The sequence below is a fragment of the Tuber melanosporum genome, assembly GCF_000151645.1.
Source record: "Tuber melanosporum whole genome shotgun sequence assembly, scaffold_38, strain Mel28".
NCBI classification, from domain to species: domain Eukaryota; kingdom Fungi; phylum Ascomycota; class Pezizomycetes; order Pezizales; family Tuberaceae; genus Tuber; species Tuber melanosporum.
In genome coordinates, this window is record NW_003299063.1 from 428,824 (window position 1) to 456,513 (window position 27,690).

The window sequence follows — 27,690 nt, forward strand, 5'->3', positions numbered from 1 at the left end:
TCACAACGCATGCTAGCAGCCAATCCTCCAGCCACTCATACTGACTACTCGTACCGTACAGTGAGCGGCAGAAAACCCAGACCAATAAACGACTTTTAGTGCCTGAGAAGAATCAATCTAACTCCCTGCACCTTGTGCGGCTTCCTTATCCAAACAACAGGTACAACCACATACTGGCATCTAAACCAGGGGTATTTTCACTCACCCAATCACTCGCAGAGTCATAGCTTACCAACCAGCTTCCAGATATCCTTTCTTCAAATAAAATGCGGTCTCCTAGCTTGATAGCATATCTTCTTCGAAACACCAAACTTTCATCCGTACCTTTCAAGTGCCAAACTCAAAAACGAAACATGTCTGCACCCAGGCATCAGGACATACAACCGCAATCATCGAGAAAGAAAAAGAAGACGAAAGCTTTATCGAGGGAGGGGCATGTGATTCCTTGGGATTCCCTGAAGAGCAATTATGTCGACACCCACTGTCACTTATTTACAACATTGGCGACTCTTAGGGTGTGCGCTTTCTTTCAGGGCGGTATGCTCTTGCGATGGTGATACATGTTGACTTGTGTGCAGGAAGATGGGGATCAGAGCATCCCCCATAACAGAATAGATTTATTTGTCAAGAAATTCTTCCCCAAGAATTGCACTTCTGTTGTGGACATACACTGTGACCTGCCACTGGGAGATCTTCACGAGCAGGCGTCGAGTTTGACTGAGTGGCCTGAGGGGTTCAAGTACCAGTTCGTCTCCCCTCCCCCATCTCCCCCATCCTCTCCACTACCTGCTCAGACGCCTGGTATGACATAGTTTCGCTATGGGGGTCCATCCCCACGTAGCACGCTACTACACCGACAATATCCACAAAACGCTCGTCAAAACCATATCGAACCCGAATTGCGTGGCCTGGGGCGAGTGTGGACTAGACTACTTCAAAAACCCCCCAGAAACGCACCCAATCCAACGCGAAGTATTTGCCCGCCAACTCGCCGCCGCTGTCTCCCTGGACAAGCCCGTTGTCATTCACACCCGAGACGCCCCGGACGATACACTATCACTCATTCGCGAGCACGTTCCTAAATCCCATAATCTGCACATCCATTGCTTCACCTCCACAGCCGGACTCGCGCGTGCGATTTTGACAGAGTACCCGAACTCGTTTATCGGGATTACTGGCGTCGTGACATATAATGGGATGGAACGCGTTCACGAAGTTCGCGAGATGATTACTTCCGGGGAGTTACCGTTGGAGAGGATACTGCTTGAGACTGATAGCCCGTACATGGTACCTAGGAATGCATATGGTTGGTTGGCGAAGAGTAGGCCTGAAGACAAGAAGAAGAGGTTTACAATTAGCCATGCTGGGATGATTCCATTTGTCGCGGAGGAGATTGCCGAGTGGGTGAATGAAGGGCGGTTATCGAGAGGAGAGGAAAAAACTGAGATTGAGGAAGTGCTGGATGTTACGAGGAGGAATGCTGGGAGAATGTATCGGATAGAAGTTTAATATTGTAAGTGTTGTGTAGGTAGAATTGTATTGTTGCTATAACGACAAAATGTCAATTCTATGAATTAACTTATGGTCACAGGCAGTACAGTATGTTTGACGCTTTTCGGCTCGAGTAGACTAAATTACCGGTGTCGTACTCCAGTTCTCCTGAACCCCGCCGTGGGGGTGACACGCGCCAAGTGAACGCGTTAAGTTGAATCTCTTCCGGAATAATTTAACTTATCTCCCAATGTGACGCGCTCTGGCTGCCGTAGCAACCTCCGGCTACCGTGAAATTTCCTGCATCCCTCCTATATTTCTTCATTTCCAACAACAATACACCCCACTACTATTAACCACGAAGCATTGTAGCAGTCGAAGGCGAGGAAAAAATTCACGAATTATGGATTTCGAATGTATTAACCCGGTTGATTCCCCTTCTGATCTTAAGGCCACCTCTGCGAATTCGATTCATAGTTTTTTTACGCCGAGGCGTCGACCTTTCTCCGCAGTCACTGCGAATGACAGCCCGCTTACCAAAAGCCAAATAGCAACAGATGATACGCCTAGTCAAAATAAACGGCAACGAGTTATAGGCCACCTTGGTAATGTTAGGACTCCAACAAATCCGCCTCAAGAAGTTGGTCAACGGCCAGCTGGAAATGCGCGCCCCAACCTGTCGACGAGACTTTTGGCGAGGGAGTTAGGAACCCTGAATGGCCGCAGTCAACTTCACAAGAGGGTCTTTCACTGTCAGCGTGCGTTGTTGATATTATATCTACCCTTGTGAGCTCTTTTTACTGACATGGGCGACGGGAGCAGATTGGTCGGTCGAGCTTCTTAAATTTTATTCCAGGCCGAAAGACAGCTACTATCTTGTGTCGCCGGAGAGCGAACTCTCGCTGCCGTTTTCCGCCCAAGCACTTAATAGTAAGCTTACACCGGCGGGCAGATGTGACTTAAAATATGCTGATAAGTGCTTTAGGGAATCCTTTAGTTGCCATCGGGGACGAGACTGGTATCATAAGACTCTTAGAATCGGATAAGGACAAAGCGCCAGGTTTTGGTGGGTTCTCTCTGTAGTTCACAATTCGAACTTTTGTTGACATACAAAGTAGAGACGGACTTTGTGAAACTGCCTTCGCATGATAATGCCATCTTTGATATTTCAATTTCCAAGGACGATGCTTTGATGGTCAGTCCTGCGCACAATATACCCATATTTTTCAATCGACAGACTAACGAGCGATACGCTCAGGCCACTGCATGTGGCGACCAGAAAATACGTGTAATGGACATCACAAAGCAGACAATTCTGCATGTTCTGGATGGTCATGTTAGCAGTGTGAAGCAAGTGGCATTTGAACCAACGTGTCCCTCAATTACTGCCAGTTGTTCTCGTGATGGAACCGCCATGATTTGGGATCTTCGTGCCAACATTCAGAGTCGCTCTGATAATAACGAATTTGTCACTCACAGACCTGTCGAGGTAATTCGCGGCGCTCATGCCCCACTAACGGCCCCGAAAGGCCGAGCCCCCAGATCAATCGTCTCGGTAACAGCATTGACCTGGGGTATTCCAAACACTTTTCTTACGGCTTGCGAGTCTAGAGCGGAGCTCAGGTGCTGGGATCGTCGCTCTATCAAAAAAGATAGAAGAGGAAATTCTCAACCTTGTGATGTGTCGGCTGAGCCAGAGCATCACCAAGTCCGCCCCTTCGGCATAAACTCAATATCAATTTCCCCGGACAGGTCCATGGCCTATACCTTGTGTAAGGACTCGATAGTCTACGCTTGGGGAACCAGACTGCTCGAGCACGGTCCCTTACATGCATACCATCACCCCGAACTCGACGCTTCTAGTTTCTATGTCAAATCGGATATCAGCCACGACGGTGAATACCTCGCTACTGGCTCCAGCTCCGGGTCAGCCTGCATCTTCGCGACGGCCCCGGAGTACTTGGACAAGAAACTTTACATCCAGAAAACCGACTTCCCGGAGGGGTCCCGCGTCCAGGCCGTTTCCAAGAAGATGTCCGTTGGCACTGGCGTCGTACTCGTTCGCGCGCACAACAGAGAAGTGACTGACGTGAGCTGGACAAATAAGGGCGACCTCGTGACCATTTCGGATGACTACCACGCCAGATGCTGGAGGAGCGACGATAAAGGTGTGAACGCCGAGAACATGAGAGAGAATGGTGAGGAGAATGGCAGAAAATGGGGCTGGGGGTGGGCTCAATTGGAGGGAGAGAAGAATGAAGGGAAGGATGCAGAGCCATCCGATGAGAGAAGCATTCCTCCCGTGAATGATCCCACCGACGAGCCTGATTTCCAAGAAGGTGAGGACGGCGGTACCGCCGATCACTATCCTCAAGAATAGTGATGATATAGAGACAGATATACATATAGATGGATAATCAAGGATCACAGAATGCGTAAGGACCTATTTAGCAACGATGCGACCATTCCGTTTCGCGACCATTTCTCATATAAAAATGGTCGCCCTCCCGTTTTGAAACGGTCAGAAACGCTCATTTTGTATGAGGCAACGGAACGGAACAGTCGTATCCAAAAGGGGCCCAAAATTTTTTTGCGTCCTTTTTTTTTATATTTCCTTTTATATTCCCCATTCAGCCCCTCTTCATTCGTCATCTATTATGATATCCCTTCCACCCTTCGATATCCTAGCTCTTCTTTTTCTACAATTGTATAGTTTTCTTTCCCCTTGGTTCTATTTCATATCATCATAAAAGGTCTGGCGGCGCTATGTATTTGTTCTTTTTTTTTCTTTCTTCCCCTTCCATGTTCGGGGTATACTCGATTATTTACTTCTCCTTAGATAAGTGGTCTCATCATGTATAGTACAGGCTAAAGGGTTCATTTTACTTCTACACACATTCCTACTTTCCCACTTACCCGTTTCTTTACGATTTTGGCGCTTCCATCCTTTACCATTCCCTTCTATATATTTTCTCTCTCCCTCTTTCGCATCCCACATCCCACATATGCGGTACGCTCATAATGTGCGTTTCGAAAATGTCCTTCACGGGAAGTGAGGGGGAAGCTTGAGATGGAAACACGGAAGCCCCCTTCTAAATTTCTAGTATCATACATAATATTTTACGAGGAAGTTGATGAGGGTTATTCTTTTTTTTTTTTTCTTTATTATTTTATTTCTTCTCTGGTACATAGTTTTTTTTTTCTTTCTTCTTTCTCCTTTGTACTGGGAGTTGTGTGGAGTTGTGTCGGGTATCGGTGGTTCTTCTGGAGCGTGGCATGTTTGTTCGGTCAGATAATTGAATAGGTGGCGGACAGGACGAGCATTCTTTGATAATAATATATTATTATGATGCATTGTCATCAACTTTTTCTAGCCCCCAGGACTTTTTGACGAGGCTGCGGGAGTGTTCATAGAGTGATGATTCATGAATGAGTGACATGCTATGGATGGATGGGGTTGGCTTGGGTTACACATTATGTCATAGCTAGCGTCTGTGCACTTTTTTATTTTTATTTTTATTTTTATCAGATGTTGTCGGTCAACTCTAAATTTACCGGTACTCTGAGGATCCAAATAGTCTAATGACCGCAACGCGATCTCAATGGCACTCCCACGGTTACGCACAAGATCGCTACCAGTCTTCTGCCAGTGCGCACAATTCCCTTTCAACCCTCCAATATCACTAAACTCACAAGCGAAGCGCCATTCTTCAACACTGAACGTTGCATCCGCTCGAGCGTATTGTCTCGACCTCCTTCGGTTCCCCTCCCCCCCCTTCCACTTTTCCCCTGAGAAGGCTAACCCCCTCCCTCCCAGAAAACATGACAAACCCTCCCACCTCCTCTCCGTCTTCCAACCAGACTATAGCAAAGACACCTACCTCTCCCTCCGCGCCTTCAACACAGAAACTAGCCTAATCCCCGACCAAGTCAGCAACACGACACTGGGTCGCATGCGGATAGGCTTCTGGCGGGACAACCTGACAAAGCTATTCTCACCCCCGTACACACCGCCGGCAGAACCAACGCTCCTCCTCCTTGCCCACGCTGTCTACTCCAACAACGCAAAGCTCACAAGGGGCTTCCTGGCGCGCGTGCTCGCGGAGCGTGAGAAGTACCTTGGCAACGTCCCCTTCCGCAGCGTGCCGGATCTGGAGGGCTACGCGGAGGGGACGTATGCTAGCTTACTGTACTCGACATTAGAAGGACTCGGGTTGAGGGATACGGGGTTGGACCATATCGCTTCGCACGTCGGCAAGGCGGAGGGCATTGTCGCGACAATTAGGGGGTCGGCGGTGTTGGCTGGCGCTGAAGGGGGTGGGGCGGTGGTGTTACCATTGGATGTGTGCGCCGAGGTGGGCTTGCGGCAGGAGGATGTTTTGCGCAGGGCGCAGGGGAGGGTGAGGAAAGGTGGAGGGGATGGCGAAGATGCGGTGGGGAAGTTGAAAGAGGTAGTGTTCAGGATCGCGACGCTGGCCAACGACCACCTGATCACTGCGCGGAAAATGGTGGCGGAGGAGCCGGCGGCGAGGGGCGTGGCGTTTTCGGGTTTTATGCGCGCGGTGGGTGATGGCTTCGAACCTCCTTCCTGTCCTCCTTTACCTTCTCTCTCACCTTTCCTTTCTTGCGCTTCTGAGGGCTAGTCTAATGGGTAGCACGGTAGGTTCCCACGGCCATATACCTGGAAAGACTAGAAAGGGTCGACTTCGACCCCTTCGATAGTCGGCTTCAAAGACCGGATTGGAAGTTGCCGTGGAGGGCGTATAGAGCTTATACCACTCGGAAATTCTGATTTGGTATAATGTCTGACATGAGAGGCAGGGGGGGGGTATTTGTTTTTTATCCTTCGGGACCTCAATCCATCAGACACGAGAGGTGCTTTACAGTCCCCAGATATGCGTAGTCAATACAATGAGCAAGAGTCATGTTAACGATTTCCAGAAATAGGTTCCATTGATGCATCCCTCAATTACCATCGGGCGTCAAGAAACAAGCACCATAATTGAGATCCTCCCTCCCTCCCACCGGCACTCCTCATACCTCCAGCCCTCCCTTTCTGCCCTGAAACAAAGCACGGTAAAACTGAGTCGAGCGTAGGCAGAATAAAGAGGGGAAAACAAAAGCAAGAAGAAAAGTCATTTGAAAAAAAAAACTAAAGATAGTATTATTCAATCAATCAATCCACTCAATTACCCATTGTAAAAGAAAACCTTCCTTCCATATTTTTTCTATTCTTCCTTCCCTCCTCACTAACTTTTATACAAAAACCGGACCTAAAGAAAGTGAAAGAGAAGCTTCAAATGCTCCTACCCGATCAGGACCCCCCTGCGGGGAAGGAAGGAAGGATGAATGAATGAAAAAACGAAGAAAAGACCAAATGACTAATCAAGAACACAGCTCCCGTAGCGCCGTCCAGAAAGACAAGAAAACAAGAAACGAATAGGGTAGGCGAAAGAGGAAAAGAGAGAGAAAAAAGACGATAGGTGAGATGGTGATGATGATAATTTCCAACCAAAATATGGGGGAAACTGGGGTATGGTTTCAAACACAAAGTAGGAATGCAAAAACGCGGCGATTCACAAAAGAGAGTTACAAGTGAGCGAACGAGAGAGAGGGGGACAAAGGGAAACAGTACGTAATGTAATGAAAGCCGAAAAAGTGCGCAGTCGGTGCCAGTGCTATCCATTGCGGGGTACAGTAATCAATGAATTCCGATGTTGAAAGGAATGAAATGACAGCCCCCCGGTACTAAGGCTGATATGATAAAATGCAAGACATGGGAAACGCCCCAGTGAAATATAGACAGTCCAAGGGCTAGTTACACGGGGTACGAACGAGGATAAATCAAATGCTATGTGGGTATTTAATAAATCATATAGAGGTGGCCTTGATCCTCATGGAAAAAGAACCTAAACTAAGAACAGCGAATCGAGAAAAAGGAGCCCCATGACATTAATACTGCATACTCATTAGGTATGTGATAGGGCGAAGTGACCATATCAATGCTGCTGGGAGGGCCCAGAAGAAGAGGTAGGAGGATTTGCTGTTGTGGGACTGGTGACTGCAGCAGTCTTCATCAATGCTCGTTTGGTAAGCGTGCTTTTTAGTGCGCCCAGCCATTTGGCCAACGACTCTTCATCTGCAGCTGCGAACCGTAAAGACTTTCCTTCGGTGATAACTTGCAAACAGTGTTTCTTGGATTTTGAGAGAGGATCAATTTCCACGGCATCGACAACTGAATCAAGGTGAATTATTTTGATGGCTCGGTACTCCTGTGCTGAATTAGCGACCCGAAGCTTGAATTATAACTATCGGTAGGCAATGCTTACCTCTTCGTTCTTGTAAAAAGCCAGATGGACAGTTCTCAATACTACCCAATATCTCTTCCATTGCTTTACACCTCCCTTAGATTTTAGACAATAGAGGTATCCGTGCCAAACCACTCTGGAATCATCCATGTGATCTGAGGAGAATCCCGACTCATGTCTCGTAACTCCAGGGTGGGGAGGCTCGGCACTGGCTCCAGCTCCTGCAGCTCCTGAGCTCGGACCAATCCCTGGATCAGGGTGTGAGAGCGACAATTGCGAAATCCTAGCGCCGTCCGACACCGATGAAAAAGAGCCAACCTCCGCCCCTGAATATTCCAAAGTGTGTGTCGAAATTCCGCCTCTTCCCATTCCTCTAACCTGGACCGCCCCTGGATTCGAGCCAAACTCTGGAGAACTAGACCCCAACCTCATATTAGGGTTGTAAGCGGTAGGGCTAGAAAGGGGATTCGCGGGGTCATGTAGCTGTGTCGGAGAGTTGAGAAATAATTCGTCTTCAGTTTCCACGATACTAGTAAGACCTTTAATCAATTGCACCCATTCCGTAGTATCCTCTGCCGATTCACCTTGGAAGTGGTGATTTTTGGATGGCGAGAAAAGCCCAAAGACGTTAGGTTTTTTGGCATCCTTGAGCACGGCAACGGCGGTGAGCTCGGCAAGATAGATTTGGCGGTGGATTTTGTATTCTTTTTGATCTTTGTAACACGAAAGGCGATCACCACGAAGGACGAACCAGCGGCGTTTCCAGTTCTACGCAACCGAATTGTTAAATTGTTAGTATTGTAACCATAAGCCAAAGCCGAAACAAATGAATCGCCGTACCTTTGTCTTGCGCGTCCTCTTCAGTAGCCAACCACTCTTGATCACCTTGTCCATCTGGAAACTGCCATCCTGATCAACAGCGGTGGGGTTTGCTCTGGTGCGCAAATGAGGGAGAGGGCTCGCAGCCATATTAATGGAAACGGGAGATGTCGGGGAAAGCACTTCTGCTGTCGACATTGTAGATGTTTATGGGGGTGCTTATTATTGAAGGCGAGTAGAAGGGTGGAGGCTACCGTGAGTGGAGGCCAGAATAGCTTCGCATTCCAAGAAATTAAATAGGAATAGTCTGAGTAATGTTCAAGGTTCCTCAAGAGAAGCGAGGCAGCGATGGAGTGAGCGGACTGTGTTTAAAGAAGAGCGAAAGTGATGCTGACTGAAGTGGAGGAGAAGGCAGGTGATTGGACGGATTGAGAATCGGGGTGGAAGGATGGCATTTCCAGAAATGCGAGATTTTTTATATATTTTATTTTCTTCCCAGGGGGGTGCGGGAGGAGGAAGGAGTGAGGGTAAGAAGGTTTGGGGAGAGATAGAATTGCTAAGGAGGCGTTATTCTCAGGGTGGCAGAATAACGTGAACCGTAAATACAAGCGCAGACTGTTTGATAATTAACTGAGGGAAAGTGGAAGGAAGGAGGGAAGGGGCGAGAGCACTGTAGGGTAAGCAAGCTATTGGTGCAGCTGCAGCCATCAGCTAAACTGGGGAAGAAAGGGATAGAACCAACGAAGTGTGACAGCTATGTAAACATGCAACAAAGGAGCAGGAAAAGAATAGAAATGCATTACTTTAAACCTTCTGGCTAACGGGAGGGCAATATCATATCATGATGCTTTTGCTCGGGTATTGTGTGCACAGTGGTTCATTGGCCTAATTTGAACCGCGCTGAATATAATAGGAATCTAAGTTTGTCCCTCCTTCACTCTTCTTCCCTTGGACCCTTTCGCATTCGCAGCATTTGTTACAAGTAGGAAGAAGGGATTAAACGGAGATGTCTGCAACACGTTTGAAGAGTCGCTTAGATCACTCTATTATGGTGTTAGGAGATACAGTCTCCTAACTGGTCACTGGAATTAACTATGATACGATGAGAATCTCAGGGTCTTTCATAATATTATTATCGATTTTTCACAGGATTTTTCCAAGATTTTTCTTTTTATTCTTTCGGCCGCAATTTCCCGTTGCCCGCTCTCTTCCCGTTAGCTATGAACCGTGGAGTCCCAGCCCCTACCGTAGCATCGAGGGAGGAGAAAAGTTGAAGGACTGACAAGTTATTGACCACTGAGAAAACGATGATATGATAGCATTCGATGTTCTCTCATCCAATAGTAACAGCGTCCGTCGAACAGACTGAGGTCTTACAGTCGCCCCTAACCATTTTCGACCAAGTGGTGGCAGATTTAAATGCTTATTCAATTTTACTATGAGAAGGTGTTTTTGGTTGCAACTGTGACAATGTGTGTCCAGGTCCTACTGGAATTTAGTATCTCGTGTGCCTTCCGCGTTGCTACGCTGAAAAGTTTCTGGGCCTCAATGTGGCTTATCAGTGTAGCACTAGTTGAGATAAATTTTTTTTTTTTTAATGTGGAAAAGTCCCTGGCTAACTTACCCCTCCGTGTGTAATCCACACATCTTGTTAATACCGGTAGGCAACTTAACTTGGGCTCCCAAGAAGGGGAGCAAATGGGAAACAGGGCCTCGAACGAGCAAACCACTTTTCTCCACGATTCCTCTCGCCTTCGATCACACACCCCACGCATCATCATACTCTTCAGCTAGTATTAACATATTCTTACATACCGGTACCTCGCTATGCCCCCTATCACTCCATCCCAGATAGCCGCTCTTCAACGGAATAGTGACAACATCCGAAACGTGAGTGTCTCCTCTATTCCGGGGCTCAAACCTCTTGGTGGGGCCAATGAGACTTGGCTTCGGTTGACATTATCTCTATCGGTATTAGATTTGTATTCTCGCCCACGTTGTAAGCCTACACCTGCTGAGCCCCGTCCACTATGCCTTCTCGCCACATCTCTTATCCCTATCTGGTTGGAAATACTGTCGAAAGCGATAGGTGGATAACTTTGGAGCTTTAGGATCATGGAAAAACGTCACTTAGTGATTGCCTCATTTCCACCAACGGTATTATATCTCCGAAACTTGCCGGGCGCGTTCGCTACCTTGACTCTCGTCCAGATGAACAACTTCGGGGCATTACTATGGAGTCATCGGCGATATCACTTTATTTCCGTCTAATGCGACGGGAGGCTGAAGAAGCCGAACTTGCCCCTCACGAGTATCTTATAAATCTGATTGATTCGCCTGGGCATATCGACTTTTCGTCCGAAGTTTCTACAGCCTCTCGGCTGTGCGACGGCGCAGTGGTTTTGGTAGATGCTGTGGAGGGTGTTTGCTCACAAACAGTGACAGTTCTGCGTCAGACCTGGGTTGAGCATATCCGGCCAATATTGGTTATTAACAAAATTGATAGGTTAGTAACCGAGATCAAACTTAGCCCTCACGAGGCCTACATCCATCTTTCAAAATTATTGGGGCAGGTCAATGCAGTCATGGGAAGCTTCTTTGCAGGCGAAAGGATGGAGGAGGATCTGAAATGGCGAGAAACCCTCGAGGCTAGATTGAAAGAGGCGGAAAAACCCAACTCGGCAAATTCAGAGGCTACTGGGAAAGGGTCGGGCACTGATACACCTACGAGTGGATACGAAGAAAAGGATGATGAGGATATCTATTTTGCTCCGGAGAAGGATAACGTAATCTTCGCTAGTGCAATTGACGGTTGGGCCTTTACTATTCGGCAGTTTGCTGGGATTTATGAGAAAAAATTAGGGATCAAAAAATCGATTCTTGAGAAGGTTCTTTGGGGGGACTACTATCTAGACCCGAAGACAAAGCGGGTACTTCAGCAAAGGCATTTAAAGGGAAGGAATTTGAAGCCCATGTTTGTTCAACTTGTGTTGGACAATATATGGGCTGTGTATGCATCAACCGTACTTAACAAGTACGTTTTCCTTCTATATTTTTTTTCCTCACTTCTTTTTTTGCCGTTTGCTTGTTTGTTATTCCAAGTTCCAATATATATCGTCAATGGGGTGTTTGAAGCTCATTCGGTATACTCCCTCCTTTTTTCTTCTTGATGTAGGGACCAAGAAAAAATCGAGAAGATAGTTAAGTCCCTAGGGCTCAAGATACTCCCTCGCGAAATGAAATCTAAAGATACACGATCCTTATTATCTACCATATTCTCGCAATGGCTCCCGCTGTCCTCGGCACTACTTGTCGCTGTTATTGAGACCCTACCCTCGCCTCCTGCTGCGCAAAAGCAGAGGATGCCGGCTATTGTTTCTAGTGCTCCTGGCTCACGGGAGGTCTCGGAGGCAGTTCAGAATGCCATGGTTGGATCTGACAAGTCAGAAAGTGCACCGGTTATGGCATACGTGAGTAAGATGGTTGCGGTACCAGAATCTCAGTTAAAGAAGACCCAACGAGTGCAATTGACTGCGGAGGAAATGAGGGAGTTGGGAAGGCAAAAGAGAATAGAGATAGCAAGGGCACTTGCATTAGAGAATGTAGAGGACCCTGGAAATCAATCGGGGGTAGGTACCGGCCCGTCAGATGCACCGCGAGACACCGTCGAAGAGAGTCGGGAGGGTTCGAAGGAAGCGCCAGAGGGAGCCGAAGATAAGGAGCATTTAATCGGATTTGCTAGGCTCTACTCTGGAACCATCAAAATTGGACAAGAGCTCTATGTATTAGGCCCTAAGTACTCTCCTTCGCGTCCAGATCAGCACATCCACAAATTTACGGTTACCGATCTGTACTACATGATGGGACGTGATCTACAGGTTCTTGATGAGATACCCGCAGGAAATGTTTTTGCCATCGGAGGATTAGAGGGTAAGCTGCTCAAGAGTGGAACTCTGTGTAGCATGGACAGAGGTGGTGTAAATTTGGCCGGGGTTGGTTTGGGGGCTGCACCGATTGTACGGGTAGCCGTGGAGCCGAAGAACCCTAGCCAGTTGAACAAGGTGATTGAGGGCCTCAAGTTGCTTGAGCAAGCAGATCCTTGTGCAGAATATATTGTTCAGGAATCTGGAGAGCATGTATTATTGACTGCTGGAGAGTTGCATCTGGAGGTAATTAACAAACCTCTATTACACCCTAGCATTACATGATTTCGGGTTGGAATACCTAGCAAGCATCTGCTAATATTCCTGGATAGCGCTGCTTGAAAGATCTCAGAGAACGATTTGCAAAGGTCGATATACAATCATCGGCACCTATCGTCCCATATCGTGAGACTATCGTCCCAGCAACAGAAATGTCACCCCCGAAAGATCCCAACCTCCCAAGAGGAACTGTTCAAGTAGTCACAGCATCCAAGCAAGTTTCGATACGGATAAGAATTAGGCCATTGCCGAGCCGGGTGACAGAATTCTTGATCGAGAACATAGGATCTATCAAGAAGCTCTATTCCGAGAGAAGGGGATCTGAAGAAGTAGTAGTGGCGGCTGAAAATGAGGTCTCAGCCGATCTCGAAGAGAGTGACGGGACACAGAAAGTTAAAGTACTGAGTCTGAGGGAGTTCAAGGAGGGGCTGAAGAAGTCTTTCGAGGGGGTGGGTCAAGAAGTCTGGAATGATGTGGTTGAGAAGATTGCTGCATTCGGCCCCAGGAGAATTGGTCCTAACCTTCTAATTGATGCCACTGGAAAAGGGCTTTGCCGAAAACTGTGAGTAAGACCGAGTTATTGCATTTTCTGCTTGAGTCAATGTGATTCTAATGGGTTACCTGCAGGCTTCACGACAATGCTTTGGAATCCCAACGCACACAGACTATAGAAGACAAAGGAGCCACTCCTGATATAGCCCGTGGGTTAGAGGATCGTATTTCTCACGCCTTTCAACTGACTACAGCCCAAGGGCCCCTTTGCCATGAACCAATTCAAGGCATTGCTTGTTTTGTCGAAGGGGCTGTCAATTCGCCTGATGACGAGAATCTCGAAGGAGCTGCGGCAAGAAGCAGGAACTACGAAATTATTGCATCTGTTCGAGATGCTATGCGCCAAGGGTTCCTGGACTGGTCTCCAAGGCTATTAATGGCTATGTACTCCTGTGATATCCAAGCTTCAAGTAAGTTTCGTTTTGCTTGACCAACCGCACCCCTGCTCAAAAGCTAAAAACCTCCTAGCCGAAGTCCTTGGGAAGGTTTATGGAGTCGTCACCCGGCGCCGAGGCCACATTGTAGCCGAAGAAATGAAGGAGGGGACTCCCTTCTTCACCATCAAAGCACTTCTCCCGGTCGCAGAATCCTTCGGCTTCGGTGATGACATCCGGAAGCGTACCTCTGGGGCGGCCAGCCCACAGCTAATATTCACCGGCTACGAAATGCTGTTTGACGAGGACCCCTTTTGGACCCCGTTTACCGAAGACGAATTGGAGGATCTGGGGGAGTTGGCCGACAGGGAAAATGTTGCAAGAAAGTACATGGACGCTGTCAGGGTTAGGAAGGGATTGCCGGTGCAGAAGAAGTTGGTTGCAAATGCTAATAAGCAAAAAACTTTGAAGAGGTAGATAGGGGGGTAATAGGTGTGTTGGGTATCATACTTTAATGCCCGGGTTGTTGCTTGGAAGGATGGGTCGAGCCATGGGGTTTCTCTGTGAATTAGTTATGATAGAATATTATTCAAGGCGTAACTTAATCCGCTGTCCGAAGTGGAGGCAGAATTAGCGATGCGATATGCATCACCTGGGAAGTGCATCCTTGAGGATGAGCTATAATACCGTGCTTACGAATAATTATCGTTGCTGCAAGTGGTCGCCCCTGTGTATGACACGGCACTTGGGGATTAATGGAAATGATACAAAGAAATAACATAATATTATGATATTATCATACCTGTACATCGGGAGGGTAATCTGTTACCATATCTGAGGGCATAGAGTGACTAATCCTCTTTATACAGTGTGATATGATATGCAGTAGCGAAACGTTAAGTACAATAGTGCCTTTTCCCCAAAGTTTTGTTTCTTGGTGACTGGAACATACATGCCAATAGGCCCAAGTTCCGGCAGTTGCCCACACTGGGTCAGTGGGCGGTATTGGCATTGCTCCCTTGCTGCCAGTTACAGTGAAGTATCATACCACCCCTCTTGTCCAGGTATGATAATACTTGGCACATCCGAAATGCTCTCCATGCACTCTCCTTATCTCTTGCAAGGCACTTGCACCATGTATTATCCCCTAATATATATGCCGATTTTTTCTCCATTCAGCATGCTCGGCGGACCAGGTTAACCTCGATATTTACAGGAGGCATTTAGGTCTCGATCGACCAGATCGATATGCTTACTCCGCACGCTATGAGCTCCTATCAGGGAGGTTAAGGTATCATAGCCAACGTGGAGTTTGTACAAGTAGGGTTTGTTCCAGCGGGAAGGGGGTGAGCCAGCAGGAACATAGTGGCTCAAAGCATCATTGCAATTCTGACGGACGGTACCTATCGTGGAATGCGCGAACAATCGGGGACCGTCGGAAGCCTGTTGCACCTCAGTGGCGCAAGAGCGGAGCATTCAAGCTCCTTTCCTGCGCGGAACCAATTGGGGAACAAAATTTCACCTGTTGCATGATACCGATACTCTTCTCATCCCAATTTCTCCGAACACAAAAACAGCTATAGGGAACTGAGAGTCATTGGTATAACGTTTTTCTTTCCCCCTTGGTGGGGTTGTGCTTCCTTCCCGTGCTCACCGCTGGCACTTTGTGATACTCTCAGTCGTTTTCGATCCTTTTCGCTCACTAGGATAGTTGAGGTAATACTGGGTGTTGAGGAAGTAAAAGTATAGCTAGAAAAGCATTTAACAAGAGTCCTCACAACTATTTCCTTATATCCCGTCACCTAAAAGATAGTATGCGTAGATTAAGGGACACAAGTCTATGTGCGCAAGCGGCCTATAGGGGATTTTTTGCTGGAACGCCTTCAAATCTATTATGGATATAAACGCCGTCCCAGTCTACCCATGTCGGCGCGACGTAAACCCTGTTCAAAAATCAGTGAGATTTTCCAGGGAGCGAGTATTTCATTCTTCACGTTCTTGTTAGTATCCCCGGGGCCAGCTACTTTTTTTCTTCTTCTCCCCCTTGAGTGGGAAAAATGCAGAGGTGAAATGCCAATATTCTAGAAGTCTTAGGGGATAGGATGATTTCGGTAACCTTTGCTGTCATAGTATCCAGAAGTGATATATATCCTTCACCTCGCCTGGAGCATTTGGGCTTATGATTGAGGCTCGACAGGTCGATGGATGTAATTTCGTGAGACCTACATGCTGACAACTAGTTCAGATGTATTTATTGGCTCAAGGTCGGTAGCGTAGGTCTATACCTAGCGGCCCCCGCACCTAGGTAGTGTTATAATGGCAAGTGGAACTATTGTCAGTTTTGTTTGGGTCCGCCAATCCCACGGTGTTTGCTTGGTCATCTATTCAATTGTCACGATATCCATGCATGTTCGCCTCAAAATGAGCCACCCGATGTCACCAAAAGCTTCATGAATTTCTGTACTATTTGCGGAATTTCCAGAAGCTAAATCCCAGCCGCCATGGTCTCATCATGTAGGTTCCACCTTTGCTGGGCTCCGTCAACGAGTGACAATCCATGCACCCGCCCTCCCTCTAGACCTCCAACCGCAGTAACCTCACCGCATTTCCGCCCAGCACACCCTCTACCTTCTCCATTTCTCCTGGGCCAAATGCATCTTTGATAGCCTTGTAGTTCGTCGTAACACTCAACCATTCCTCCTCCTTCCCATTCTTCTCCAGTGGCGGGAAGAATGGGTGGTCAGTACCGAAGAATACTCTATCCGCGCCTGCGACATCCACAGCCGCCTTAAGGCCGACTTCCGAGTACACAACCGCATCGAGGAAGATATTTTTCTGCAAAATATCCCACACTGTCCGGCGATTGGCTATCTTGCCCTCTCGGAGCAATTTTCCATCATGCGCAATGCAGCTCTCCAACCTGCCTGCGAGAAAGGGTAGCGTACCACCGCTATGCGCGAGCAAGACGTTCAACCCCTGAAACCGGTCCCAAACCCCCGATAAGAGCATTCTAGAGACCGCAATCGTGGTTTCAAGTGGAAACCCTAACGCTAGCGGAAGGACAAACCCGTACTCTTCACCGCCAGTGGGTCCATACACCTCCTTCGGTAAGCCATAATGTGGATGCAAAAAAACGGTTTGCCCAGCCTCTTCTAGCGCTGCCCAAACTCCGTTCAATCTCTCATCATCGAGTCCTTTTCCCAATCCACTTGTGCCCATGACCACTCCACGCATGTACTTCATCCCGGATAACCGCTTGATCTCAGATACGATCTCTTCGACGGAAGCGGAGACGGGGATGGCACCGAAGGCGAATAGTCTACCGGGAAACTTATCACATATGGTGTTTAGGTCGCTGTTCAGCGCTTCTGCCGCAGCTGCGGCGCTGGACGAGGGGAGGAAGTCCAGCCATGGGTTCGCTAGTGAGATTACGGAGATATCAATGTTGTGTATGTCCATGAAGGCAATCTTCTGGGCTATGTCGTAGTATTCGGGGCCAATAGGACGGCCGGTGGACATTGTACTGGGGGGATCTTCACTGGGCAGGACGAAGAGCCTAGGGGAGTTTGTAGGTGGAATAGACCGGACATAAGGAACTGTAGAGCGAGATTTGAGGACTACGGGATTTTCTATTAGAACACGAGATTGCAAGAGGAAGGGGAGGCACATACGCTCCACGTATGACGGTGGGTATACATGCGTGTGGATATCAACAATAGGCATTGCGAATATTGGTCCGCGTATTTGGGAGAATTGGTGCACTTTCTAATTTCAACCGCAAAGAAAGTCGTTGGTCAAGGTGGTTTACAGTAAAGTGGCTCATCGAGGATGGTAATTATGGCCAATCTGCTTACCCCGCTGGAAGAGGTTAAGATAGGAGGTAGGTGTATGGGAAAAGAAGGCACTTTGAATTGATAAAGGCGAGGTGTCTGCACCCTGCTGTATTGTACCTACCCGCTATAGCCCTTTAGTGCAGGTGCAGCACTCGTGATGCTCCGATGGCGGGGAAATGCGACGAAGCGGAAGATCCCGATCAAACCCCTCCTCTTCCCACCGTTATCGATAAGCTAGAATAGGAAAGGTCACTTTTTCCAGCGCCCTCTATCAACACACCGTACCCAAGATATGCGCCTACGATAGGGAACTCGTCATACCGCACAGTCCACCACCAAGTAATACAAGTACTCGAGTAGACCCTTTTCCTTTCAAACATAAGTTACCTCTACCCGCTCTCTACTCCCTTCTTCCGGAGCTCTCTACCAAAGACAAACACTTGATAGTACCTAAAATACCTGCATATTCCCTTACTCTATTCTCTTGTTTAGAGACAATCTTCTTCAATTACGAGATGGTGTCCTCAAATGCTATTGGAGCAGCTGTCGATCAGGATAGTTTGTTCATTGCGGTACAGTGTTACCTCTACTCCCATTGGCCAAGTTGATAAGTTATACTAAACTCCTTTTTACATACCGGTAGCTCATTGATTTCTCTCTCTTCCTTCATGGCGATGAGCAGGAAAGGGTGGCCGTTGCAAAGGGAATGGTAGACGGTTTCAAAGACGCTGGTTTCATGTGATTTACCCCTCACCTTCCTCGGGGATCTTAATTCCGGGTATTGTTAGTTAAACCAGTAAAACTTGGCAGATATATTAAGAACCATGGAATTCCCCAAGAAGCAATTGACCGAGTGTTTGCTGAATCGGCCACATTTTTCAAGAGACCTAAAGTTGAAAAGGAAGCTTTAGCATGGGTAATCACGTCACCGTGCCACTAAAAAAACTCTTCCCCCTCTTCTATCCCGCCGACTAATATGAGCGAGTGACCTCTTCAGACAAGTCCTCGGTCCAACCGTGGCTATGTGTCGCATGGCCGCGAAAAACCTTCTGCGGTCCAAGACAAAGCATTCATCGACTCCCTCCGCCTCGTCAACCCTGACCTCAAAGAATCATTTGAAATCGGAAGGGATGACGAACCCGAGTACCCAAACAACTGGCCGGAAGACCCTGATTTTGTTTCAGTCATGAAGACCTTCTTCCTAACTTGCAAAGACCTGCACATAGATGTCATGCGTGCTATCGGATTGGGGCTCGGACTTAAAAAGGGCTTCTTCGATGAGTATACAGACAAGGGGGATAATACCCTCAGACTCTTGCATTATCCCAGCACCCCTAAGGAGATATTTGTAAAGAATAAGGGCCAAGTGCGTGCTGGGAAACATACTGATTACGGGAGCATTACACTTTTGTTTCAGGTTTGTTCGCTTTACCTCATGGCTCTGTCCTATCAGAGCGCACCCTATCTAATGGACGTAGGACGACCGCGGGGGACTTCAAGTCCGTAGCCCGGTGGGGACCTTCGTTAACGCTATGCCCATTCCTGGCACAAGTAAGCTTTGAATTAACCTTGCTAACCCACTCATAAATATTGGCTGAGCCTTCGTTTAGTCGTAATAAACGCAGGCGACCTCCTCGCTCGTTGGTCCAACGACATAATTCGTTCAACTGAACATCAAGTAGTTGAACCGCCGATTCCCCCCGAATCGGACATTTACCCGGCTCGCTACTCTTGCGCGTACGTTACCTCTGGTAATACCATTCAAGAGCTGAATGCTAACATGAGGTGGAATAACAGGTACTTTTGTAACCCGAACTTTGATAAGTTTATTGAGGCTATCCCAGGCACATATGTTTCTGAGGCAGATAAGAAGTATCCCGGTATCAACGCCGGCGATTACTTGGCGCAGAGACTGGAGCAAACGTACTTGTGATGGAACAAATCCTAACCTCCCTGACCAGCTGTCAATATACCCGGAGGGGTGCTCTTGCTGTCTTCTCGTAGAGAAGTTTCATTCTCGCTCCTAGCTGTCGTGGGATTGGGTTTCGTTTCATCACTTCAACACCTAAAGTAGGCGAGTGATTATTAATGATTGTGATACCACTCATTTATTCTTGTGGTAATAAAACATGTTTCAACGCTCCTAACTCCATTCTTTATGGCGTGAGATCCCGCTATGCTCAGTGTTCCCACTTCGATATCAAAAAACAATAAGCTGCGCATTGCTATCCACAGTCAAGTCCCCCGGCAGAAAACACACTCCACCCCATCAATCCCCAAATAGCTTTAGTGAATGGTGAAGCCAAAAACTCATCCATATAATTCCCGTTCTGCCCCGTTCCCTCTTCTTGTCCTGCAGGCCCAGACCCAGCGCCCAACAGCCCACTCATGAAAACACGCCTCAGATCATCTCTCTTCTTCTTTCCCAGCCCGCTCTCCTCCAGGCTACCATTCAAGGAGAGAATCTCCTTGAGAATCTTGACAAGGTACCAACTTGTTTCCCTGACTGCTGTGCTTTCATGTCCGTTGGCGGAGAGAATCCTCCCGGCGCCTTCAAGAAGGTGGCACGTCACGCCTTCTATCACACTCGCTTCTGTAGGCACTCCAGAGTCGAGCAAGGATAGAGTTTGGGTAACTGCGTTGCAGATGCCCAGGCGTAAGTCCTTGGCCTCCAGTACACCTTCCCCCGAAGGCCCTGCGGGGCAAACAGCGGAAGAAAGGGCCTGTGAGTTTGCATAAATTGAATTGACTAATCCTGCCAACGTCTCTATCACCGCACATGCCGCGATTGTGGTATATTCATTCCTACCACTATCCCCCTCATCCTCGCCCAGTCCATCCCTCAACTCCCCTAGTGCGAATACCATCTTCTGAAGCGTAGACTCAACGGCCGATATAAAATCGTTAACGTTCCTCTTCCCATCACCGGCACCACTCTTCTTCCCTTTCCCCTTCCGCACCCCTCCTCCCCCTCGCCCGCCGCGTCTACGACGGGCGAGAGGTATTATCTCCCTATTCCTCCCCTTCACAAGCGCTGACACCACATCCCTCAACGCCCCACCAACGCCCTTCACCGCGCTAGCTACTTCAGCAGACCCAACCGCACACCCCAATATCCTCAAGGCGGAGACAAGCTCAATCACCCCCTCTCCTTCCCCTGCTTCATCACGAAAAGCTTCCCAATCCCCCTCTGTGTGCACGTGAGATGAGTTAGATGTGGAGGGGAGGGAGGACTCGGCTTCGCGGAGTTTTGTTTGCAGGTAGTCTACCTGTGCTGCGTGCTTTGTGGCTTGGCCGTGCCAGAAGGCGGAGGTGTCTATGTGCCGGCGGGATGAGGGAGCGGTGTGCGTGCGGAGGAGATGCAGGTAGGTTTTGATGGAGAGGGAGGGAGGTTTAGTTGCTAGGATTGTTAGGGCCTAAAAGGTTAGTTTGGTGATCGAGGATGGCAAAGGAGGAGGGGAGGAGTGAGGGTTACGAGAGCAGTGCGGGCTCGATCTATTTCGTGTTTTGGGGGGACAGTGGAGGGTTCGGTGGACATTTTGATGGTGGTACTCATATGTGAGGAGGGAAATCCTGTATGAGGAGGGGAGGATCTGGGACTGGATTAGAGGCTATAAGCACGGCTTTCTCATGCTCCAGGATGCGTCAAGGAGTCATGTCACGTATGCCACATGATACTTCCACGCAGCCCCTCCTGAGTGACAAGCATGATAAGGATAACTATCGCTACAAGTACTCATTATCACCAACATGGCTCTGACGTGGCCACCTTTCCGCCCCCCCACCGAGCCAAACACCTTCTTGCGCACCCTAACCTGTCCACCTACCGTATGCACTTCACACTAACTTGATATCATACAACCTACAATGGCCTAATCCAAAAACGAAATGCCACCACTACCTCAAGCCCCCAAGATAACCCCCTAAGTCAGGAAAAATCCATGACCGCCACCACCACGAGCAAGTACCCGCACCCCCCCCCCCAATCCCGCACTTGCACAAAATGCCGCCCGGAATGTGCTATATGCAATGTGTGGCTGATGGGTTTCATTCCTAGACAAAGAATGAGTGGCTTGTGAATGATGACTGGTATGGAATGATGGCTGCGCTGGACTAGGAAACGTGTATATATTGGCTCCTGTTGTTGTTGTTCTATTCTAATAATAATTTGAGACACTATAAGGATTGACTTCGGATTTCGCAAGCACACTATCGAGCCGAGTGACACAACATGTCCCGCAGTCCCACCCCGCCACCACCACTCCATCTATCATACCAATCTCACTCACCCGACCCCCACCTCCCTGAGAATCCCTGCCCTAATAACAATATAAACTGCCCGGGATCAATGACCCCTTGGGGGGGGGGGGCAGACCGAACAAACATCATCCGGGATCACACTCAACAAAGAGTATTCCCAATATCAGAGCTATAGTCACGCCTCCATCAAGGCATACTATCCCCTCAGCAGCATATGGAGTGCAGGGTAAGGCGGTGAACAGAACAGCACACCACACTTTCGTACATGCGACAGCGAGCAAATTCCAAGCGGAAGCTGGGAGAAATCGTTCGACGGGGAGGAGAATTTATTCAGTCATGGCAATTTTCCCATCCCCAACCTCAAGGTTACGATATCAGGGCTATGCCCTATGTGCGCGCAAACAGTCAGCCCTCCCGGGGTGTAGTCTGCAGACGTTCGAGTCCGGACGTGAGCCCCTAAAGCACGGTATTCGCTCCATGCGCAGCAGAAAAAAGGAAGGGATGAAGTGGGAATGAGGGGGTACGACGGGTCAAATGCTCCACCTAAGTGAGCTTTGAGCAAACTTTTTGGTAACAGGGGATTCCATTATGGTGATTTGTAGAATCAGAAAAGATCTGTAAATATATATATATATATATTGGTAGACTGCTTAGATTTCAAATAGTAAGGCTATATAACCGGCTAGGAAAGTGAAATTCTTGGTGCCCTGTAAGAATTAGAAAGATAGTAGTAGTTAACTCTTTATAATAATTAGTAGGCATAACGGAAATAAATGCGCTGCTAGGCAAAGTCCTAAGTAGGCGAAAGCTGACATCAAGCTTGTTACAATAGTAGTTAATGATAGGATTCCGTTACAGTGGGGATCACAAAAAGTTGACTGCTACCATCTCTATAAGACTTACAAAGTACCATGAATTTCATTTTTTCGGCCATCATAGTTAGATATCTTTACTCTCTGAAATCTGAACTATTTATTAACTTAGTACACATTTATTTTTTCACACATCACATGTTCTAGTTCTACAAATCACTGTAAGGCAATTTCGCTTTATGATACATGTTCACACTCAAATGTTCACTAAGGCGGCACATTGTCACCTCATAAAATAAAATAAAAACACTTAAGAAAAAAGAAAAAAAAACTAAGGCTCACAGAGTGCCAAGAATTCCCCCCCCCCCCTGGATAGTTAAATTTTAATAGCCTTACTTTCATAAATCTGAGCTACCTGCCAGTAAATTTATTTTTTACAGATCGCCTTTCCCAGATCTACAAACCACTGTAGAGTGACCCTACTTTGCCCGCCAGCACATTCAAGTTGTCCATCAAAATAAAGTCACTGAAAAAAAAAAAAAAATACCGAAAAAATCAAAGGCTTACAAATGCACTAAAAATTCCGCATCCTTAGCTATTCAGATAGCCTTGCTCTTGAATCTAAGCTATCCACCGGTATATTCATTTTTCTGGATTTACAAAGCAATCTACGGTGACCTCACTTTGGCGGGTGTGAAAAGTTCGCTGGGGTGGCAGCCTGCCTCCGCATCGAGAAGACTTGCTCGAATAGACAAATCTAAGGTTTACAGAACGCCGAGAATTTCGATCCCTCAGCTAGTTAAATACCCTTACTCTCTGGAATCCATGCTATCTACCGATACATTTAGTTTTTACACATCACCTTCCCTGGCTTCACGAATCATCATAAGGTGACCTTACTAGTTATCATACTTTGCATGCCAACCTAAAGGTTTGCTCAGGGTTGACTTGGGTGGGGCGTGGTTGTCCGGCCTTTACACTCGCACTCGTGTCTTCCGGGCCAAGAATTGGCACCTCTTTTGGAATAGTGCAGTGCGGGCCGACCCCACGAAAAGTATACTCTATTCGAGTGGCGCTTGAGCTGTTTAAAAGACTATGCCAGTGGCACTAGATAATGATATCCCATGAGAGCGATCACATCACACTTTTGAAAACAACTCTCACAAGGAATTGATCATCTTCTTCTCCGGCCGCCAAATTCACCTGATATGAAGGAAATCGGAGTATATAGGAACTACAGGATGGATGGACTCAATGGCGCGACATGGTTTTATTAGTAGCAGTGAGGAATCACGGTAGCATGCAAAGTCATTTACCTGTAGTCTCATGGCTAGAATATTGAGCTATCAATGTCTGTGATATTTACCGCTCCACCGGTACAGTACAGTACATGTTGGCAGTGGACGTATCCCTTTAGATAGCAGCTTCAACGCTATACTTTTCATGGGCCCACAGGGGCTATTCCAAAAGAGGTGCGGATTCTTGGCCCGGAGGCACGAGTAGTGTTAAGCCTTGCACCGTGATGTGTACTTGCACCTCCAATAGTAATATTTGACCGGGCGTGGGGGGTCAGGATGGCGCGGTGCTTTACAAGTATCATTCCAGCGAAGATTCCCCCGCACAAGACAAGCACCATTCCGCCGGATAACTTCCCTGCCTTGTAGGAAACACCTCTCCAGCACCTATACGTACGAGCGCAGGCCAGCGACAAAAGAGATGGACACCCATCCGGGCTCCCATACTATAGAATACCCCAGAGGCTCGGAAAAATCTACTCATTTGCTGGATGGCCATTTGGTATGGGGATCCACGTGATTGGGGACCATGTACTCGTAAGAGGAACCATTCCAAAAAAAAAAATTAAAAAAAAATTCCGAGTGTTAGAGCCCAAAGACGGTGCCAAGGCGAGCAATTCGTATAGGATTTCTTACACGCTGACTGTATCATACTCTGTTGCCCTCATCCACTGACCGCTGCCGGTAGTGCTTAGCAGAGCAGAAAAAAAATTCGCAATTTTATGCGCCAAACCACCTGTGATTCTCTTCCATGTGATTGCTGTCTGAAGAAAATTTGTTGTTCCACCTTTGTGGTTGTTAGCGAAACCTGTGCACCCAAGTTTGTGAATGCGGTGGGGTGGATGGTAGACTATCATACTGAAATGAGGTTCTTCAAGGTGATCGGCCGGGTAACTCAATTTTTAGGGATTCGGTTTTTTGACATGAATATCGTCGCCGGTAAAGGTTAATCAAAGTTGCTGCCTACACGGCACCCGAATACCGTATGATACTGTACACGGGTGTAAGGGTATTTTGCGCGCAGTAGTACAAGGACTCATCTCGGGTCTCAGCCATCCCCTTGGCAATAACACCCACTTTTTTAATATCTTTAGGAGGATACTATAACCACAATCAATACACCTCATCTCACCATATCTCTATCGTGAACGTGCTAAACTGTGAAAAAAGAAAGAAAAAAAAGAAGAATGAAGCAAACCAGAGTTTGTGAGTAAAACCCACAAGGCGTTCGATACTGTAAAACTACTTGAGATTGGCGCATCAAGGTTATTATACTTTGTGACGAGGCCAGATGGGGATGGATGAAGATTGGACAGCACTTAAACATTGACTGAAGAACCTGCCAAAAGATAAGTATTCGCATATTAAATTAAGAATAGGAAACCTAATAACAACTTCAAGATATACCAATGGACAAAAATAAACAGTACACCCTCAAACAGCTATCATACTGGCCACCGTCCAATCTTTGATAATGCAAAGAAGCAAAGATTGGAGGCCTTCGTCATACATGATGCAAGGACAAGATGACTCAGCTGGGATGAGATATGTTTAGAGATGGGATACACATGCAGTCCATGGACTGTGAAAAATGTTATAAAATTGATAGGCTACCACAGATGAGTACTGCAGAGGAAATTTGCAATTCGTCCTACAAATAAACCGATATATGTCGCTTGGTGTAGGGAACAGTTGAACTGGTCCTATGAGGATTGGCTTCAGGTGCTATAGACTAATGAGTCTACATTTTCCACGGCTGGCTTCAGCAATAGGTCATGAGTAACTGTAACAATCCCCCTTTAGATGGTTAGTTCTTGGGGACAGGGAAGGATATTTCTCTTCTTCTTCTTCTTAGTCTTACCATAACTCTAGGCTGATACCTATGTTACCAATAGTACAAGACCTCTGTCTCCTATCAAAAACACCTATCGTAAGCTTTCTCTAACTCTCCTTCGTGAAGAGTTCTCTTGGTGTAATAATAAAGGTTGTGATAATGATAAAGAGTGTAAAGGTATTTTATATTCGTTATAGTAATAAGTAGGAAAAGTACTTAGAATTCAATCTAATTTTATTTATGCTAGTACCGCCAACACTGGCATACAACTAGTCTCCTCCCGTGCCTCATAAAACAAACTATCTAAAATACACTACCATAGACCATTCCACCTTGCAGCTACTCTCCCCAAACATAAATCCAAAAATCACTACCTATGTGGGCTCACGGGTGCTCACAGTGACTAGCGCTGCCCTGGATTAACGTGTCTTCCCACCTCGCTATCCAGCCACCATCTCATACCCTCACCCCTATCCGCCTTCAATAAAATTTGGCCCACATATTCAACAAAGGAAATATACAGTCTATCCCAACATCCCTCCGTCCTCTTATAATGCAACTCAAGATCCAAATAACCTTCTGCCAACACCAAATCACAAAAGGGGTAGCTGGGTTCCTTTAGTAATCCATTTACCTTAGCCCACCTCAAGACCACTGAAGTTCACGTTGCCAGGTTTAGCTCGATCCACTGCAGGTGCTGAGAATGCTAAAATCAATTGTAATATACCCGTAAACACCAGGGCCATTTCTGGAAGTGTTCCATGAAGGTAGTGCATTTCTTGGTGGCCGTAGCGGAAATGTCGGCACCACAACCGGGACACTTGTACCGATGCTGGTTAGGCAAGAAGAACTACTTCATTGGCAATGTTACCTCGACTGGTAAGACACAGCCACTACCATCTTGTCTTTTCTCGAACCGGGTACAGGTTGTAGGATCTCCTATCAACTCTGTCCCCCTGTCCCTTTCCACCATCAATGTGCCATCAAAGGGGTTACCTGCCACAACCAACTTCCCATTCACAACCCCAGCATGACGAGGGATTCTCAGGCCCAACCACCGATGATCTGTCTACCAATACTTCCACCTCAGGACTGCCGAATCCTTATACAAGTCTTTATTAGCAGGATGCCTTTTAACATAGGGGGGGCACTCAATCCAGTGGCGCTGGTCCTCCTTCCCATCACAGCTGTCATGGCTGACCATACCCATCTCACTGCAGATCCTTAACAAAATATAAGAATCCATTTGGATCAGGCCCTGGAGATGCTGGGGTGCTTTTGGTTCCCTAATATAATACTCGTGCACTTCCCTAGCATACCAAGTCCCCCTTTCCTCCTTAAGGAGCTCCCGAGCCAGGGCTGCATGACCAATCCCAAAGCTAACACCTTCCCAAAGCAGGGAGTGCAAAGGGCGTCCAATATAGGCCTTAGCCTTTAGGTTCACCATTTTGTTGCCATCAATGCCCACATGACTAGGGATCCAACCGAGACTGACGTGAGAGAATTCATTCAACAAGGGCACCATTACCTCCAACAACTCAGCCAAGTCACCATCTGAAAACACATTATCAATCAGGATGAGGGCCGGCACACAGTCCACGAACACATGGACTGGACGTCTTCTGACTATACCTTGTGCATGTTGTAGGGCACATATAACAGCAAACAACTCGCATTCTACAATACTCCAAGATAGTGGAACTGAGCACCCGTCAACATGGGTCAAGGCCCCTCTTTCAAACACCACCCAAGCTACACCAGCCCCCTCAAAGCACTGGGATCCGTCCGTGTATATAACCATATCTGAACATGTACAGAGGTCCGTGTACAGTACTTGGTTGCGTGCAGCTATCACCGCCTTGCCTTTCCCAATTGAAACTATTAGGTGGCAGGTAAGCTCCTTATCTGAA

General features: G+C 47.4%; 5 protein-coding genes; 3 read left to right on the forward strand and 2 right to left on the reverse strand.

Moving 5' to 3' along the window:
* Positions 1-2,683: 2,683 nt before the first annotated feature.
* Positions 2,684-3,871, forward strand: GSTUM_00007647001 (uncharacterized protein; the record flags this gene model as incomplete). The annotated part of the gene is made up of 1 exon (XM_002839565.1): positions 2,684-3,871. The coding sequence occupies one exon, from the start codon at positions 2,684-2,686 to the stop codon at positions 3,869-3,871; it is 1,188 nt and encodes a 395-aa protein (XP_002839611.1).
* Positions 3,872-7,490: 3,619 nt separating this feature from the next.
* GSTUM_00007648001 (uncharacterized protein) lies at positions 7,491-9,103 on the reverse strand (the record flags this gene model as incomplete). XM_002839566.2 has 3 exons in its annotated part: positions 8,640-9,103; positions 7,821-8,567; positions 7,491-7,763 (listed from the first exon to the last, which is right to left on the reverse strand). The coding sequence occupies exons 1-3, from the start codon at positions 8,814-8,816 to the stop codon at positions 7,491-7,493; spliced, it is 1,197 nt and encodes a 398-aa protein (XP_002839612.1). The 5' UTR covers positions 8,817-9,103.
* Positions 9,104-10,252: 1,149 nt separating this feature from the next.
* On the forward strand, positions 10,253-14,223 carry GSTUM_00007649001 (uncharacterized protein; the record flags this gene model as incomplete). XM_002839567.2 has 9 exons in its annotated part: positions 10,253-10,508; positions 10,597-10,617; positions 10,730-11,200; positions 11,312-11,652; positions 11,794-12,106; positions 12,323-12,787; positions 12,874-13,382; positions 13,448-13,782; positions 13,841-14,223. The coding sequence occupies exons 3-9, from the start codon at positions 10,853-10,855 to the stop codon at positions 14,221-14,223; spliced, it is 2,694 nt and encodes an 897-aa protein (XP_002839613.1). The 5' UTR covers positions 10,253-10,508; positions 10,597-10,617; positions 10,730-10,852.
* A 2,097-nt stretch (positions 14,224-16,320) lies between these two features.
* Positions 16,321-17,589, reverse strand: GSTUM_00007650001 (uncharacterized protein; the record flags this gene model as incomplete). XM_002839568.2 has 1 exon in its annotated part: positions 16,321-17,589. Exon 1 carries the CDS (start codon positions 17,467-17,469, stop codon positions 16,321-16,323), a length of 1,149 nt encoding a protein of 382 aa, XP_002839614.1. The 5' UTR covers positions 17,470-17,589.
* A 317-nt stretch (positions 17,590-17,906) lies between these two features.
* Positions 17,907-19,726, forward strand: GSTUM_00007651001 (uncharacterized protein). XM_002839569.2 has 7 exons: positions 17,907-18,151; positions 18,223-18,317; positions 18,390-18,495; positions 18,577-18,996; positions 19,058-19,130; positions 19,190-19,316; positions 19,377-19,726. Exons 1-7 carry the CDS (start codon positions 18,095-18,097, stop codon positions 19,510-19,512), a joined length of 1,014 nt encoding a protein of 337 aa, XP_002839615.1. The 5' UTR covers positions 17,907-18,094; the 3' UTR covers positions 19,513-19,726.
* The last annotated feature ends 7,964 nt before the right edge of the window (positions 19,727-27,690 follow it).